We start from the raw sequence: 16,379 nt of genomic DNA, 5'->3' as shown, positions 1-16,379 counted from the left end.
CTCTTGTGTGTACGTGTGCGTGTGTGAGCCAAGGAACACGTGGCAGCGGTTTCTCCACTCCCACCTTGTCCGTCTCAGGAACGGAACTTAGGTTCGACAGAGCGTCTTTACCCACGGAGGCTTCTCGCCACCATCGGAGGAGCCGTGACTCGAGTGTGCCGTTCTCAGCCACGCCCCCCTCCACCACCCATGATGCAATGTGGTGGAAAAGAGTGAGAGCACACCGCGAACTGTGTGGGAACCCTGGAGTTCTGTCAATTCTCCGAAGCAGCTTGCCATCTGAGCGCTTCAGTCCTTTGGGGGTGGCGGGGGCCGGGCCATGATTGTTTGCCAGGGAGTCCTGCCCACCGAGCACACGTGGGTGGCGATTTGTTTTCTGCATCCTTCTAGCGACTGCAGGCTGGCGACGCTGGTGTTTAATGACAGGACTCAGAGGCTCAGTTACGACAACCATGTCGCTGTCATCAACGCCCTTTGTTTTCGGGGAACAGGAAAAGCTGCTTCACATCGAAAGGTTCCAGCTACAAGGAGGGAGGTGGAGTCGGTCGAGGGAAGCCGGAGTGGGCCACCTAATACTATCTCCGGAAGTGGTACCTGGGCGTGAGGTCAGCTGACTTACATGATGAGGGGCCTCAGAAACAGGGACACGTCTTTTTGGACATGCTGTTCCTTCTGTTGTTGGAAAAGCAATTGCTTGTGTTTATAAATGGACATCACTTTTGCCATTTTTGGTTCCTTTGAAATGCCCCAGGGAGATGTTATTTTTGGTAAGGGGGGTCTTCCTGCTTCAGCCTGTAACTGTGAGTCGCTGGTTTGGAATCATCTCTAGCAAGGGAGAGTGAGCAGAGCAGGAGGAGATCTTGATGGAGGGTCAGCTAGGTGTCAGGCAAGGGGCTTGCCCGATGTGTGTGCTCACTTGTGTGTGTGTGTGTGTGTGTGTGTGTGTGTGTGTGTGCTCAAAAGGGCAGCCAGATGACAAACTTGGGTGTTGTTCCCAATTGGCACTTTTTTTTTTTTTAAATTACACTTGCTTATTGTGTATGTACACACCCATGCAGAGGTCAGAGGTCACCTTTCAGGCATCAGCTCTCTTCTTCCACCAGGGGATCTGGGGACTGAACTCGGGTCATCACCCTTAGCGGCAAGCACCCTCACTTGCTGAGCCACCTTGTCGGCCCGCTCATCTTGTTTCCTGAGGCTTGGCCCCTTGATGGTCTGGAATTCATGGATTCAGCTAGGCTGGCTGGCCAGTGAGCTCTGCCTGGCCCCCCTCCCCAGTGCTGGGATTCCAAGCATGGACCCACGCAGCCTATGTGGGGTCTGGGGATCGGATGCAGGTCCTCCTCATGTTTGTCTGGCAGGCTCTTTCCAGGCTGAGCCCTCTCCCCAGCCCAAAGGAACATTTCCAGGTGCTGTCTGTCCCCCTTCTGTGGACTCAAAAGATCTGGTTGTAACTGGTCTCATCGCCAGGTCGTCAGTGAAAACATAGCCAGGAGAGAGCCGAGATGCTGCCGCTGATGTCTCTCAGCCATTGAGTGGAGACCAAGGCTCTGAATGCAGGCGTCTTCCTAGCTTACACTACAACTGGGAAAAAGAACTCAGCAAAAACAAGCATCTCGGGGCAAAAAAGGTCAGGAAAATGAGTGAGGCTGGAGGGTGGTTTATTTGTAAAACCCCGGGATGACTTTAAAAACACAACCTTTTGGGGAGAAACTATTGTGATTCAGACAAAAAAAAAAAAAAAAAAAAAAAGGCAGCATGCTTTTTGGGAACTTACCCCTCCCTCCACCTCGGGTGGACAAGACATTCTGTGTTCCTATTTTTGGGTGAAAAAGAGGTGGACCTGGAAAGTCCAAGGTGAAGATGGGTTCGGCCTGTCTCTGCCTGGTTTACAGATACAGTGGGCGCTATGGAGTGATACCCGCGCTGTGCGGCAGGCAGACCCAGTTCCTCCTCAGGGCCTTCCCATCCCTCTCCACCTTTTATGCTCCCCCTTGTGCCTCAGAGCTGGAGAAACTTCTGGTCAAACTGGTCAGTTGGCAAACAGAGAGGTCAGAAAACAAAAGCTGGGTCATGTGACAGCAGACCCAAGCAACTTCTGCAAGGACAGCCCCAAAACTAGCCAAAACTTGACCTTAACCACCCCCTCGACTAAGGGACAGAATGTTGACTCCAGCTCTAGCCAAACCGGGGGCTCACTGTGCTGTGTGAGTAAAGACACTTCAAGCTTAGGATGTGTTCAGATCTTCTGGGCCCTTAATGGGTGCCGGGTGGATTCTGAATGTGGACCTGTGTGCCCGGTGGCCGAAAAATAACTAGTGACCCAGGCAGGGTTGGGGGGAGGGGGTAGTGAAAAGGTCACCACCATGGAAGGCGCAGGCCCCTGGAAATTCCCTACTGCCCAGGGTCTACTTCAGTTCTTCGGCCTCAGTTCTACTTCCCTGCAAACTCAGGAGGCTGAGCGGAGCTCTCAAGGAGGCGCTTCCTCTTGTGCCCCTTGAGTTGGTAGTCAGCCCGCAAGAGCCAGAATGCCCTAAGCCCCCCATTGGACACGCACCCTGAGGCCTTTCACCTGAGTGCAAGCCGGCTGTGACCTTGAACCCAGAGTGCTTCATCAGCTGGGCCCCAGGGACAGCTCTGCTCCAGGGCGGGACTCTTCACCCCGCTTCACCCTTGCGCAGCAGTAGCCAAGCAACTTTCTCCACTATTTCGGTTTCTCTTGGCTTGGTTCACAGAGGGAGGTCGAGGGTGGGGCTAGTGGCTGGGGACACCCCCGGGAGTAGCTCTGACCTCCATCAGGTTTTGGCAATCACCTGAAAACACAGGTGAGGCCGCTCCAGGGTAACTCCTGGGAGTGCCCGGTTGACAGGGTGCTACTGGAGCCCTCCTGGCATGGTCCCCCGCGTCCTGGGCAATCTGGGCTGCGCCCCGGGGAGCTAAGGGTGAGGAGAAGGAGAGGGAGGGAAGGGAGGAGGGAGAGGGAGGGGAGGAGGGAGAGGAAGTCCCTGGTGCCTGAGAGGCTGGGTCAGGAGCGCGTGGCCGCGGACGGTTGGGGGCGCGCCGCCGGGCTTGGGGCGCGGAGCCGCGGAAGGGGCGGTGCGTTCGGGGTCCGCGTCGGGGTCGCGCGTCGGGCGCGCCGTGGCCCCGTCGGGGCGGCGGGAGCTGCGGAGCCGCCATGGCGGACCTGGAGGCCGTGCTGGCCGACGTCAGCTACCTGATGGCCATGGAGAAGAGCAAGGCGGCGCCGGCGGCGCGCGCCAGCAAGAAGGTCGTCCTGCCGGAGCCCAGGTACGGGTCTGGCCCTCCGCGCCCTCTCCGGTTCCCTCCCATCCCCTCCCGTCCCCTCCGGTCCTCTCCCGCCTTCTCCGATCCCTCCAGTCCCCTCCCTTCCCCTCTGCCCCGCTGTCCCGGGCTGGTTGCAGGACCCCCTTTTCCCCTTGTCCTCCCCACCCCCGACCCCACCGCTTCGCAGCAGTAAGACAGACCTCCCGTTCCCAGCTCTGTCACCAGCTCCCTCACCTGAGCCGCTTAACTAAACTTGGACCCCTGGCGGCCTGCCCTTTCTGGAAAGGATGACAGAAGTGCTTGAGTCCAGCCCGGTCTTGCAAGACTGTAGGTTCCCGCTGAATTGGCCCTGGCTGGCGACTCCCTGCCAAGCTGCTCTTTTACCCCGCCGATTGAGTATTGATTTTACCGAGGTGTGATGGCTTCTTAGGGCTGGACTTGTCCCAGGGCGTTCCCACCGGCGTTCCAGAGCAGGGCTGAGGGCTCCCTTCTTAACTGACCCCACGACCGGTTAGTTGCAGAGATGGTGTGGGTCTCCCCCTTACACAACAACAGTCCCCGGAGTTGACAGTAAAATTGGCTCTGACTTTATGGCCACCCCTGAACCATGCAATTCTGTAAGGATCTAAACCAAAGTTGCTCCCCCGGTGAAACGGTCAAGTGTGACACACCCATGTGGCACCAATGTTACCTGGATGTAAAGGAAAATAGACATATTTATTCTTTTAGTATTTTGAGGTGCTGGGGATGGGACCCAGGGTTTCACATGTGCGAGGTAGGCAGTCTACATGCACAGCCCCCAAAGAACCGCTCACTGCTGAACGATGGTCAGATTATTTTTTTCCAAGTGTGTGTTTGTGAGCCCCGTGATCCAGGGAGCATCAAATCCCTGTGCTGTGTTTGCTGGGAAGATTCATACTGTACACACAGCTGCGCTGCCTGGGTATTTTTGGCTTGCCTTCCCTTCCAAGCCTTGGCCCCTTGCTGTTTTTGGGGGTATGTTGCTCCCTGACAGAGCAAACCATCCACGAGGGGGGACCTCAGTGGACTGTGGTCAGTCCACACCCTCCTGGAGTTTAACCTGTCTGAAGCTCACTGGAAATGGGACTTGATTGGAATCCCTAGTAAGTGGGAAGGGGGAAGACCCGGGACTCCCCAAGTCAGATTCAAGCTTCAGTAGAAAACTCCCCCTATGGGGGACAAGAAAAAGCTCCTCTTCACCCTCTCCTCCCTTTCCTCTGCCCCCACCCTGTTGAGGGGCAGGGAATCTTAAATATGTATGGTTTCTATATATAAAACCAATAAATCACAACTCATGGGGAGTTCTGGGGGAGGGGGATAGACGATGACTAAATTTAGGAAGGTCCGTCTGCTCATCTCTTTTTTTTCTTGGTATTTTGAACCCTAGCTGGGCTTCTGCTCTGCATTCTCACCCTGGGGCGTACACCACAGTGCCTGGGGCCTTCACTTCCCTGTACCGACACCTCTGTTTTCCCACGGTCTTCGTTGTTGGTCATGCTTCCTTTCGAAGGAGAAGTGGTGGTGTATGCAGTTGAGCTGACAAAGCCCCGGCATTCTAAGGCTGAGGGACGTCAACAGGAGAATCAAGTTAGGGAGAGACGCTCGAGGACCGCTCTTCTGCGGCCGGTTTTCAGGCCGACTCTTGAATCAGGCCGTCTGTGCCCCTCTTGTCGTCTGTCTGTCTTAGTGACTTAAGAGTAAGGACCACCCGGTGACAGTCCCTCCTGGTGCCTTGGGAGGGTTTGGCTGCTGGAAGACATTGTTCAGAGATGTGTTTGCCTAACGAGGAACATGTATTTGAACTTGCCTGTTGGTCTGTCACTATTGATTTTTTTTTTTTTATATCCAACTAATTATCTGGTCACCATCCGAATTCTTCCTGCTTCCTGATCTCAAGCGACTCTGCCTCTTCCCAGTTTTCAACAGAACCAGACAGTAGTATCGTGTTAATGATAATGAAACTGGTCTGCAGGGCCCAGCCTCCTTTGCTTGTTATAAGGAATCTGGGAAAACGGAACACTGAGCCCAGGGGAGAGTTGGCCTCCCCCCCCCCCTCCGCCAGAAGGCAAGAGGCAAACATTTTGTTATGTTGACACATTATTCAATTAACGGGCCGATGGGTGTAAATCCTCTGAAGGCTGACTATCTGTTCAAATCACATCTCTGCTTTAGTTCACCCAAACATTTGTTGAGCTAATGGAGCTGATAATGGGGTCTTTTGGAGGTGGTGCCTGTGACTCTTGCAGCCCTGCTAACCAGTGCATTTATCTACTGTGTCCATTGTATGCCTCAGTGACAAGAAATGTTCCGATTGAATTGGATCTAACTCACAGGCGAAGGCCCCGAGAGTCAGGCTCTTAGTCACTTAGCCGTTAACTAAGACAGCTCTTCACACTGGGTCCACTTCTCTGTTAACCTTCTCCAAACAGAATGTTATTGAGTTGACCTGGAGTCACATGTGGCTGAAGGAAGTTGAGTAATGAGGCTTGGTCTTCCCCTGAGAAACCCTTTCTGTTTCCTCGACGTCGACGACGTTGGGCCCTCCATTAGGAAGCCCCTCTTGTCAATCACTCATGCAGAATAACCGGGAGAGCAGAAAGAACGTGGCTGAGACCGTGGGTCAGAGGCAACCTCAGCTACCAGTCCACACGCTCCGCCTTGTTGGCCGGGTCTTGCTCGCTGCTGCATAGGCCGGGACAGCTGACCCCCACACTTCCAGTCTCTATCTCCCATCTTGCTGTAACAGCAACACTGAAATTACAGATGTGTGCCACCTTGTCCCTCTTTATGTGGGTTCCGGGGATCCAAACTCAGGTCCTCACGCTCTTGATTTTCTGAGCTATCTCCCCGGCCCTGTTTGTTATTTCTTATCCTGAGTTGGTAGCAGTGGTGGAACCGTTTCTCAGAAGGCCGGCGTGGGGATGTTCTGACACGCCACACAGCCCTTCCCACTAGGCCTCTAATAGTCAAGACACAGTGGGTCGACCTGGGCAAGAGCTTTGCTTTCAAGTGTGGGTGCCCCACTGTTCTGTTCTACCCCGGACCGGCGTCATCTGGATTCTGTGGTTCTGCGTTTGTGGAACACATTGTGCTCTCGAAGTGCTTTCTCATGACTTGTGAAGAGCTGTCCACGCTTGGCAACACATAAGTGCCATGGCTGTTTGCGTCTCCTGTCTGTCAAACAAACGTGGAAAGGGTGTGGCTCTTTGCCGTTACACGTTGTGATGCTCCTGGTTTTGTTCTGTGCCCACAGTCTAACCTGGAAAATGTGATGAGTACTGATAGGGGTGGGAGGTGTCCAGGTGGCGGCTCTCTGCAAAGCTCCCATCCCCAGCACCACAAACAAACAAACAAACAAACTCGTAGAGCCTTTGGGAATAAAGTATTTCGTCTTCAATAGGAGTCATTCCAAGAGAGGAAGCACTTCTTCCCAACAGGCACAAATTCAAAAGGCAATTTGTCCTGACCTTTCCACTATTATTTCATTCTTGGTCAAAGTTAATTTGTGCCAGGGACTTGGAGAGGCACGGGATGCTCACAGCTGCCGGTCCTTGGTAACAGATGTTCTGGAGCAATCAGTTTGGGACCTGCCCAGTGCAACACTGTAAAATGCTTGAAATCCGGGGCCCCGTGTGTCTCTCTGAGGTACAGGCAGTCCCTGTTTTGATGATCTGTTCTTAGAGACAATCTTTGGAAGCACTTGCCCAGAACTTGGCTCGGCCAAACCCCCAGGAAGACAAGGTTGAGACTCGGGGAAGGGTGTCGGGGTTGGAGGAGACGTGGTGAAAATCTTCCTCAGCAGGTGGACGGATGGACGGCAAAGGGGAGAAGTGAGATTGGGAACAATAGGGGGCTTTTCTCCTTGGGGCCCCCAACACCCTGACAAAGGAACCATGTCTGCTAGGTAATGGCACAGGAAATAATGTCACTGGCAACATCTCCTCCGCCAGCCTTGGTGCCTCAAGTGTCGCTGTGGTAGCCACAGCAGGTGCATACCATTCTCCTGTTTCACACGTGCTCAAGAATACCAGGGAAGGGAAGGCAGGGGATCCAGGGTATGGGATGCAGGATGTGAATCTGGGTTCCCCAATCTACCCACTGCACGGCTGAACCTCCCCCAGCTGAACAGAATAGCCAACACTCACCTCTTACTGTACAAGGAGTGGATGAAACCTTTGGTTTTTAGTTTGGAGAAAGGTCGTGTTAGGAGATCTTAGTCACTGGTGCAGCTCTGAGATATCAGGACTGTCCTCAGAGGCTGTGAGAGAGCAGTGATTCCTCTGGGGCCTCTGAGGAAGGCAATTATGATCAAGTAAATCTGCAGGTGAAGCCTTGTTCCCCAGGAGGAGGGCGAGGTTCCATAACACAGGGAAAGAGCGTGGCGGTCGTCCTTGCTGGAGTAGTAAGGAGTTGTGGTCAGCACCGCCTCATCCCAGGTTCCAGACAGGGTTTCCACCTGAGCGTTTGCTCAGAAAAAGGCGGTGCTGACCCCCCAACTTCCATTTCTAGGAAAAGATAATGTATTTAGCTTTATTCTTAATAAAAATCACTATTTCAAAAAACCTCTTATTAGAGAATGATAAGGTGTGAAGGCTCTCCGTTGGGAAAGGAGGTGAGCATGGCCGTCTCCTTGTCGCTGTGTCCCTCTGCCAACACCGGCAGTAGGAACAGAAGTGACGAACTCCGTGCCCTGGATAGTCTTATGTCAGCTTGGCACAGCTGGAGTCACTGGAGAGGAGGGAGCCTCGACTGAGAAAATGCCTCCATAAGATCAGGCTGTAGGCAAGCCTGTGGGGCATTTTCTTAATTAAGGATTGAGGGGGGAGGGCTCCGCCCATGGTGGGCGGTACCATCTATGGGCTGGTGTTTCTAAGAAAGCAGGCTGAGCAAGCCACGGGGAGCAAGCCAGTAAGCAGCACCCCTCCATGGCCTCTGCATCAGCTCCTGCCTCCAGGCTCCTGCTCTGACTCTGGTGATGAACAGTGATGTGGAAGCATACGCCAAATAAACCCTTTCCTCCCCAAGTTGCTTTTGGTCATGGTGTTTCATCACAGTAACAGTAACCCTGACTAAGACACTGGGCATGTATGTGTGGCCTGGAACTCACTATGTAGACCAGGTTTGGCTTCAGACTTAGAGATCTACCTGCCTCTACCTCCCAGGTGCTGGGATTAAAGGCATGTGCCATCATGCCTGGCTTTTCCACCTTAATTTTTTGAGGTAGGGTTTCTTGCTGAACCTGAGACTCATTGGTTCAGATGGATTGGCTGGCCAGCAATCTGCAGGGTTCCACCTGTCTCTACCTCCATTTCAGATCTGGGTTAGACATGCACTATCACACGTGGCTTTTATGTGGTGTTGGGGGTCCAAACTCAGGGCCTTCTGTGTGCTGGGCTGAGGCAGCTCTTCCTGTGCCACTGGTGTCTGGTGGAGCTGGGTGTCCTCCAGACTCTCACGTCTTCCTTCTTCCCTTTCTAGTCTCATCATTCATGCAGAATTGGAATTCCCAGGCCTTCTGATTGCTCTGTGGGTTGGTCTTCATATCCTGTAAATGTCTCTTCTAATTGTAGAAATCATCTTTTGGGTCCTCTGTGCTTTGGCCAAATCATACACATATTTAAATACTTTCTATGTGTGGCATTACAGGAGAAGAGTTCTGCCATCCAGGTACCTGGTAGTCGGTGAAGGCCATCCAGATACCTGGTAGCTGGTGAAGGCCATCCAGATACCTGGTAGTCGGTGAAGGTCAGCTTGTGCTCTGCCTTGGGTCTATGCACTTGTCCGACACTGCTCCGTCCTACCATGGTGTTGGGAGCAGGAAGTGGGATCATATGAGAGGAGGTGGCCAGGACCTCCATGCAGAGTGACCTGAGGACCCTCTGCCATCAAGGTCCATCAGCCTCCTGGGCCCTCTCTCCTATCGGTGATGAATGTAGTAGAATGGAAGGTTCTAGGAGAGCCTTGGAAAGTCTCCGATCCCTGTATTCAGTTTTCCCACCTCTCACACACAATACCTACTCATTTCTGACCTTAAACTGCTCCCACAGAAACCCCTGTCCTAAGTATTTTTATTCACTCATTAGTAGAGCGTGGAACAAACGGGAAGTCTCCTGACGATTGTCAGACACAGGAAAAGTCGGTTTTCCATCATACTGTCTGGTTGTTGGGGTTGTGCGCAGTACAGGGCGTCGCTACACTTTCAAAAAGCGCATGACAGTGGCTGGGAGTGCGGATCAGCTGGCAGAAGCATGTGACGGCAGAAATATGTGCCCAGCATGCGTGGAAACCTCAGTTTGATGCCCAGCACCTTGTATGCAAGGTGTGGTGGTCCACACCTGTAATCCCAGTACTTGGGAGGTGGAGGCAGGAGGGTCAGGAGTCCAAGGCCTTCTTTTGCTACATAGTGAGTTAGAGGCTAGCCTGGGCTACATGAGAACCTGTCTCAAAACTTGAAAAAAGGAGGAGCAATGGAAGTGTGTGTGTGTGTGTGTGTGTGTGTGTGTGTGTGTGTGTGTGTGTGTAGCTCAAACTAGACTGCCTTAGATGTGAAGCAGTGTATTGGGGGCTTGGTGCCAGGCTGCCTGGAGGAGATGGAGGAAGAACCCTGGAAAGTTGGAGGGATGAAAAAGTTGGGCCAGGGAAGAACAGCTGCTGAGCCCTAGAACCAGAAGTGAGTGTGCATCCCAGATGCCTCCTTGGCTTTTTTCTTTGAGCTGCCTAGTGTGGCCATGTGCGTCTAGAACCTTCTACATAGCATTTCCCTCCTTTCTCTCTCCCCCTGCACCCCTCCATCCCTCCAGGTGAGATCTGGGGTCTCCACAGGCCTTCTGCTCTTGACTTGGTGCCCTTCCTTCCCTGACATGAGCCAGGAGTGATGGTGTGATGCTCTAGGTGGCTCCGGAGAGTGAGCAGAGGGCAGTTCCCCCCACTCTTTCTTAGACCTGAGCAGACTGAGAAACCCACAGGGTCTGACTCTCTCGTGTTTGAAGGGCTCTTGGAGAGCGACCAGTCCAGTCCAGTCACACATCTCTGACGCCTTTGGAATGTCTGTAATGTCACAGGGCTGTCCTGTAGTACAGTCTGAATGCTGGGTTCTTCCTGCCCCTCTGGGGTTCTCCAGAACACAGCTTCCCAAGTATGGCAGCTCCCCAGCCTGCCTTGGCTTTCATGGGAAGTTCTCTGGTTCCTTGTCATCTTGTGTACAATGAGGTGTGCACGTGACCTTGTAATCCATAAAGTACAGGAGTGGCTCCATTAAATGAGAATCCTAAAATTCACAAAGATGTCAAGAAGACAGATGTAAAATTCCCATGACTACGTTAGGTACGGTATCTTGGGTGTTGAATGTGGGGCCGGCTTACTTCTAAGTTCTGTTTTTAGGAAGAGGTTTTTAGGCCCTGTGAATGCTTTAAAATCTGTGGTTGTCAGTTTTCTGACCAGGGTTCAAATTAGAATGTGGAGTGAGGTGTGGGTTCCACACACACTTTGCATTAAGTGGGTGCCCCGTGAGGTAGAAGGCTTTCCGTGTTTAAGGAGGAAGGTGGGCCCTAATTGTATTGATGAGCTACCTTGCCTCGTGAGGACAGTAAGAGGAACGTTTCAGGGATTCAGAAACACACATCCCATTAGCCAGGGCGGGTTCTACTCTCCTGAATCCTTGCAGCCAAGCTTTGCTGTCTCCAGAGCTGGGTGTGACCTGGACCTCAGGAGCTAGGCAAGTGCCGATGCTCTCCCCCCCCCCCCCCCATCCAGTACAGCATCCTGAATCATATTCCTGAGCAACACACCCTGGTGTGTGCTGCCGTGTGATCTGCCAGCTGGGGGTCTAGTATTTCACGTGGAAGAAATCCTCGCAAGAAGACTTCCTATGGTTTGCAGTTGTTCCGTCCAGGGTTTCTACCTGTATCTCCATGGTTCTTGATAGGGATTTAAGTTAAAATTAGACAGAGAGTTCCATGAATCAACCTTCTTCATGTGGCTGCTAAATACCGAAGTCTGTGTTTTAGGTTCAAAGACATCGAAGGCTGTGATATTCTGCCTGTATCCTCTTCGTGAAGTATGGGTATCTGGAGGGTCTGGGGGCGGCAGAGCACTTGCCTAGCTGTATGAGAGAGAGAGAGAGAGAGAGAGAGAGAGAGAGAGAGAGAGAGAGAGAGAGAGAGAAAGAAGAGGAGGGGAGGAGAGGGGAGGAGAGGAGAGGAGAGGAGAGGGAGGAGAGGAGAGGAGAGGAGAGGGAGGAGAGAGAGAGAGAGAGAGAGAGAGAGAGAGAGAGAGAGAGAGAGAGAGAGAGAGAGAGAGAGAGAGAGAGAGAGAGACCCTTACATGCCTGCCTGAGGGACTTGGTGGTGAGTCACAGGTCCACTCAACCCTGGACTCCTGTGACAACAAGTCAAAAGAGGGGCTACACACCTGCAATGTGGCCTCACTATTTCTGACTAAATTTGTGGTGTGGGTTGCACATCGTGTCACACATGCATGAGTTGCACGCCCGTGTGTGTGTGTGTGTGTGTGTGTGTGTGTGTGTGTGTGTGTGTGCAGGTGCAGGTGCAGGTGTACATGGAACTGCATGTGTGTGTATGTGGAGGCCGGAGGTCCACCAAAGATTTTGTCCCCCAGAAGCCGCCCACCTTGGTTTGTTGAGACAAAGTCACTCACTGACGCAGAGCTCACCCATGACGAGCGGGGCTGGCCAGGGTTCACCTCTCCAGTACTGGGACCGGAACTCAAGTCCTCGCTCTGGCAAGGCAGGCGAGTGCGTTCCTGAGTGATCTCCAGGCCCTCTAAAATGCCTGTTTCTTCTGTTACAAAGACACCCTGACTGGAAAAAGTACATGCAGCGGGTCTCATCAGTAGGACCTGAAGTGTAGACCAGGGCATGCCCTGGCTGGTGTCCTGGGCACTGCAGTCTAAACCCTCGGGGTGGGAAGGAGTTAGTGTTGATGTATAGAGTGGGGCCCTGCCTCCCTTCCCCCCCAGCAGACACATCCAGGGTCTGATCAGCGGCTGGCTGGCATGCTTGGATCCATGTGAAAACAGATGCCTGCCTGTGTTTCCGTGCTGTAGACTGACGGCTGGCCACTGCACAGACCTGGGGCGGCTCCCTTTGGCGGCTTCTCCTCAGCGCCTGGCTTGTGGCTCTCTCCCATCTGTCTGGGGCAGTCAGTGCACATGACGGCAGAGCCCACTGAGGAGGAGGTGACGAGTCCTGTGGTTTCATAGTCCCTCCACTTTCCTGCAACAGTTTGGACCTGACGTGTAGACTGGCCTGCAGGAAAGCAACCACCACAACACCAACTTCTCGCTTCCCTTTGTACATGCGTGCACATGAGACCCTCAGAGACTCACTGGTGGCTGTTGGTCACTTATTCCGTGCTGTGTCATAGACTTGAATTTAACGTTTTCTTTAACTGCTCTGGGTCAGGGCAGAGCCACAGCATTGGGTGACAATCAGGGACAGGTGGGTTTGACCAGATCATGAGTCAAGCCCCACAACCATGGGAAGACTGGCCCTGAAGAGGGAGAGGGTTGTGCACCTTCAGGAGTCACAGTTACTTCTGGGATGGAGAGGTTGGGGCGGGGCGGGGCAGAGTGCACAGTGTCCATGTGAGGAAATGCCCACAGTTTTGAGAAACACAAACGGAGCAGAGATTTGACTTAAAATACCTTAAGAGATGGAGGGAGCGTGGGAAGTAAAGGAGCCCCCAAGCCTGATAGCTGCTAAGGATGGGCTCTGGGTGTCTTTATACTCCACTCTTGCTGGCTGAGAATAATAATAAAATAATATTAATAAATAACTATTATTATTATTATTATTATTATTATTATTATTATTATTATTATTAGAAACAGGATCTCATGTAGTACAGGCTGGCTTCAAACTCACTGTGTAGCCAAGGATGACCTTGAATATCTGGTATTCTGACTTCTGCCTCTGGAGTGCTGAGGTTACAGAATGCACCACCGTGCCCTGTTTGTGTGATGCTGGGGTGGAACCCAGGGCTTGGTGCTGGGCAAGCAGCCTGGTTTGGGGATTTTTTGTGGTGATGGCGAGGTGTGAAGGCGTTAGCTGTATTCTTTCAAGGGTGAGGGCCTCGGTTGTCACCCACAAGTGGACGGTGACAGTGTCATACAGATGCAGTGTTCTGCATTGACAACTTCCTGGTGCAAAGAGCTTTGCTGAAGTTCCTTGAGGTCTAGGGTTGCAGTGCCAATGAAGAAACCTGGTGGGGAGATAGGAAGAGCCTGGCTGTCACCCCCCATCTTCTTATTAAGATGCCCGCAACTGCTTTCTATTTTAAAATCATTTGAAGGCCTATGAGCTGGCTCAGCAGGTAAAGGGGCTTGTGGCTGAGCCTGGTGAACCGAGTTCAATCCCCAGGACCCCCACGGTGGGAGGAGAGAACCAACTTCCGCAAGCAGCCTGTCCTCTGACTTCCACATGCTCACCGTGACATGCGCACAACCTCCCCACACCCCCCCACCACGCCACAACGATGAACGCATTTCCAGATGGGTTGCTACCAGTAGGAGGAGAAGCAAAGTTTTACTAAAGAGACTCTGGATAATCGAGAGCGACAGTTTCCAGAGCAGGTGCAGCAGTGTGCAGATGTCAGTCCAGAGAGCTTGTTCATTCCAGAAAACACGGGGGCTGGGGACCTCATCGGTGGTAGAGGTAGAGCGTTCGCCCAACGGGGGGGGGGGGGAAGAGGCAGGCCCTCAGTTTCATCCCCACCACTGAACGAAGTCAGTGAAGGCCGTAAAGGAACTCGTAAGTGGATCCTCACTGACTCAGGAGAGAAAGGGGACAAAGTAACCAGCCCGAGATTGCAAAAGTAGACAAACCCAGGGAGCCGCATCCGCAGTCCACAGATTAGATTTATGAACAAGTAACTGAGCTGTCGGGGAAGGGGCGGTGTGTGTGTGGGGGCTCTGACAGTCGCTATCACGCAAGAGTCTCATCCCTCTACGTGGTGTGCAGAAACAAGTTCCAGAGCATTTAATGATGCTGTCCTAGAAGCGTTATATCAGAATGCAAGGGAACTTACATCTACGAGCCTGGGGGACACACAGGGCTCTCCTAAGCAAACCCTGAGACTACAGACTGTGATGGGGAGACTGAGGGATGTGAAGACCCCAACCTGAAGTTCTCATGTGACCCAAGTTGTCAAATGCTAGCCTAAAAGACTGAGTGCCCTTAGGAGAGGCGCCTGGACCAGAGGTGTCCCCGGATTGGGGATTTATCTTTTTAGATTTCGGGATATTTGCAGGAACATAATGAGGTAGGACACGAGTATAATCACAGAGCTCCCTGGGTCATGCCCATCACCCACCCGTGGCCCTAAAGGGCATCTTGTTACTGAGGCCTCGTATCAAAACAAACAGACAGTGCTTTCAGATTCGGGAGTATTTTGCATTCTGGGTCTTCAGATTAGGGGTGCATGGGGTGACTGTCCTCGGATGGGGTGACTTAGCTTGTCACTTCTCTGCTGGGCGATTCTCATTTAATGACGTGTCTGCCAGGCTCACAATGCTTCAGGGAGGAGGCGGCCCGGCCAGTGCTGAGGGTGCAGGCCTTTTCTGTCAGTGACTCAGTTTTTGCTGGGCAGTTTCTCCTCACAGACTCGGGAGGGAGGTGCTTCTTTCCAGCAGACGCATCGGCCCTGATGCTGTGGTGGGCATCCAGGAGTCTTCACAGTGCCGTGGAGGCGAGCGGGTCCCACTGTGGCTTCTGTCTCCCTGCATTTAAAGGAAAATTACTGGCCTTTTGCGCGTTTATTTGCTGTGTTCTCCTGGCCTGGAAAAGCCAGCGCCTCCTGTCCCTGCTTCTCTCTTCGTCCTCACGGTGGAACCGGTCAGTAGCTGCAGTCCTGCACAGTACGGGAACAGCCACTGTCCTGGCCGAGTTCTCCAGGCCTCCTCTAGATGAGGCCCTGCAGGGCAGGGAGCATCAAGCCCAGGACCGACTATGAGCACATGAATGGCTATCAGCTGAATATTCCTCATCCTCCCAGGGGGAGCATGTGTTTTAAAAAAAGCAAGCCCTGGTGGTGCAGGCCTGGAATCCCAGCTACCTGAGAGGCCGAGGCCGGAGGCCCACAGGTCGAAGGCCCGTGACTTACCTTGACAAAGTTCAGAGCAGGCAGCCTAGTGGAGAGTGCTGGGTGGGAGAGCACTCGTCTAACATACTACGTTCTGTTCAATCCCCACCCAACCCCCCAAAGAGAGAGAGTTTGCCATCCTGTGTACGGTATGGTCGATATCCAAAGCGTTGAACTTTAAGACAAGGTTCTTTATGCTCGTGATATCAGGAACTCCTGGATTCATTTGTTTGTACAAAAGCACAGTTCTAGGACAGTGGTTCTCAACCCGTGGGTTGTGACCCCTTGAGGGGGTTGAATGGTCCTTTCACAGGGGTCGCCTAAGACCATTGGAAAACACAGATATTTATGTTATGATTCATAACAGTAGCAAGGTTACAGTTATAAAGTTACAAGGAAAATAATTTTGTGGATGGGGGTCACCACATCACGAGGAACTGTATTAAAAGGTTGTAGGAAGGTTGAGAACCATTGTTCTAGGAGATGACATTATTTCAAACTGCAGATTTGGATACATTGGGCTCAGTAGCTTTCCTTAATCTGTGAGACTTATGTTTTTGTTTGTTTGTTTGTTTTTGTTTTTGTTTTTGTTTTTTTTGGCTTTGGTGTTTGTTTTTTTGAGACAGGGTTTCTCTGTGTAGCCCTGGCTGTCCTGGAACTCACTCTGTAGACTAGGCTGGCTGAGAACTCAGAGATCTGCCTGCCTCTGCCTCCTTAGTGCTGGGATTAAAGGTGTGCGCCACTATATCTGACTCAAGAATCATTTTCTCTAGACAATTCTGGGGAACCTTACGTGAGAAAAATACTAGCTGAGGAACCTAACCATTTCTTGGTGACTAATGAGACAGGAGGCTAGAACCCACTGGGCTCAGGGCAAGGCAGTAGGGGTTGGACTCCTGGAGTCTTGGGAGGACATTTCCTGGGAGGCTCATTTTGTTTTGAGAAGTAACTTGAAGGCTCCAGTCAGTGTCAGTA

General features: G+C 52.5%; 1 protein-coding gene across 1 annotated transcript in view; it reads left to right on the top strand.

Annotated features, from left to right (window-relative positions):
* The first annotated feature begins 3,113 nt into the window (after window positions 1-3,113).
* Window positions 3,114-16,379, top strand: part of Grk3 (G protein-coupled receptor kinase 3) — a 94,913-nt gene continuing 81,647 nt past the window's right edge. Inside the window, exon 1 of the mRNA XM_059249127.1 lies at window positions 3,114-3,288. Within this exon, the coding sequence (XP_059105110.1) occupies window positions 3,176-3,288 (113 nt within the window). The 5' untranslated portion in view covers window positions 3,114-3,175. The remainder of the gene's footprint in view (window positions 3,289-16,379) is intronic.

Source organism: Peromyscus eremicus, chromosome 23, assembly GCF_949786415.1.
Source record: "Peromyscus eremicus chromosome 23, PerEre_H2_v1, whole genome shotgun sequence".
In the NCBI taxonomy this organism is placed as follows: domain Eukaryota; kingdom Metazoa; phylum Chordata; class Mammalia; order Rodentia; family Cricetidae; genus Peromyscus; species Peromyscus eremicus.
Note: the sequence above shows the minus strand (reverse complement) of the source record. Positions and strands in the feature narration are given on the sequence as shown.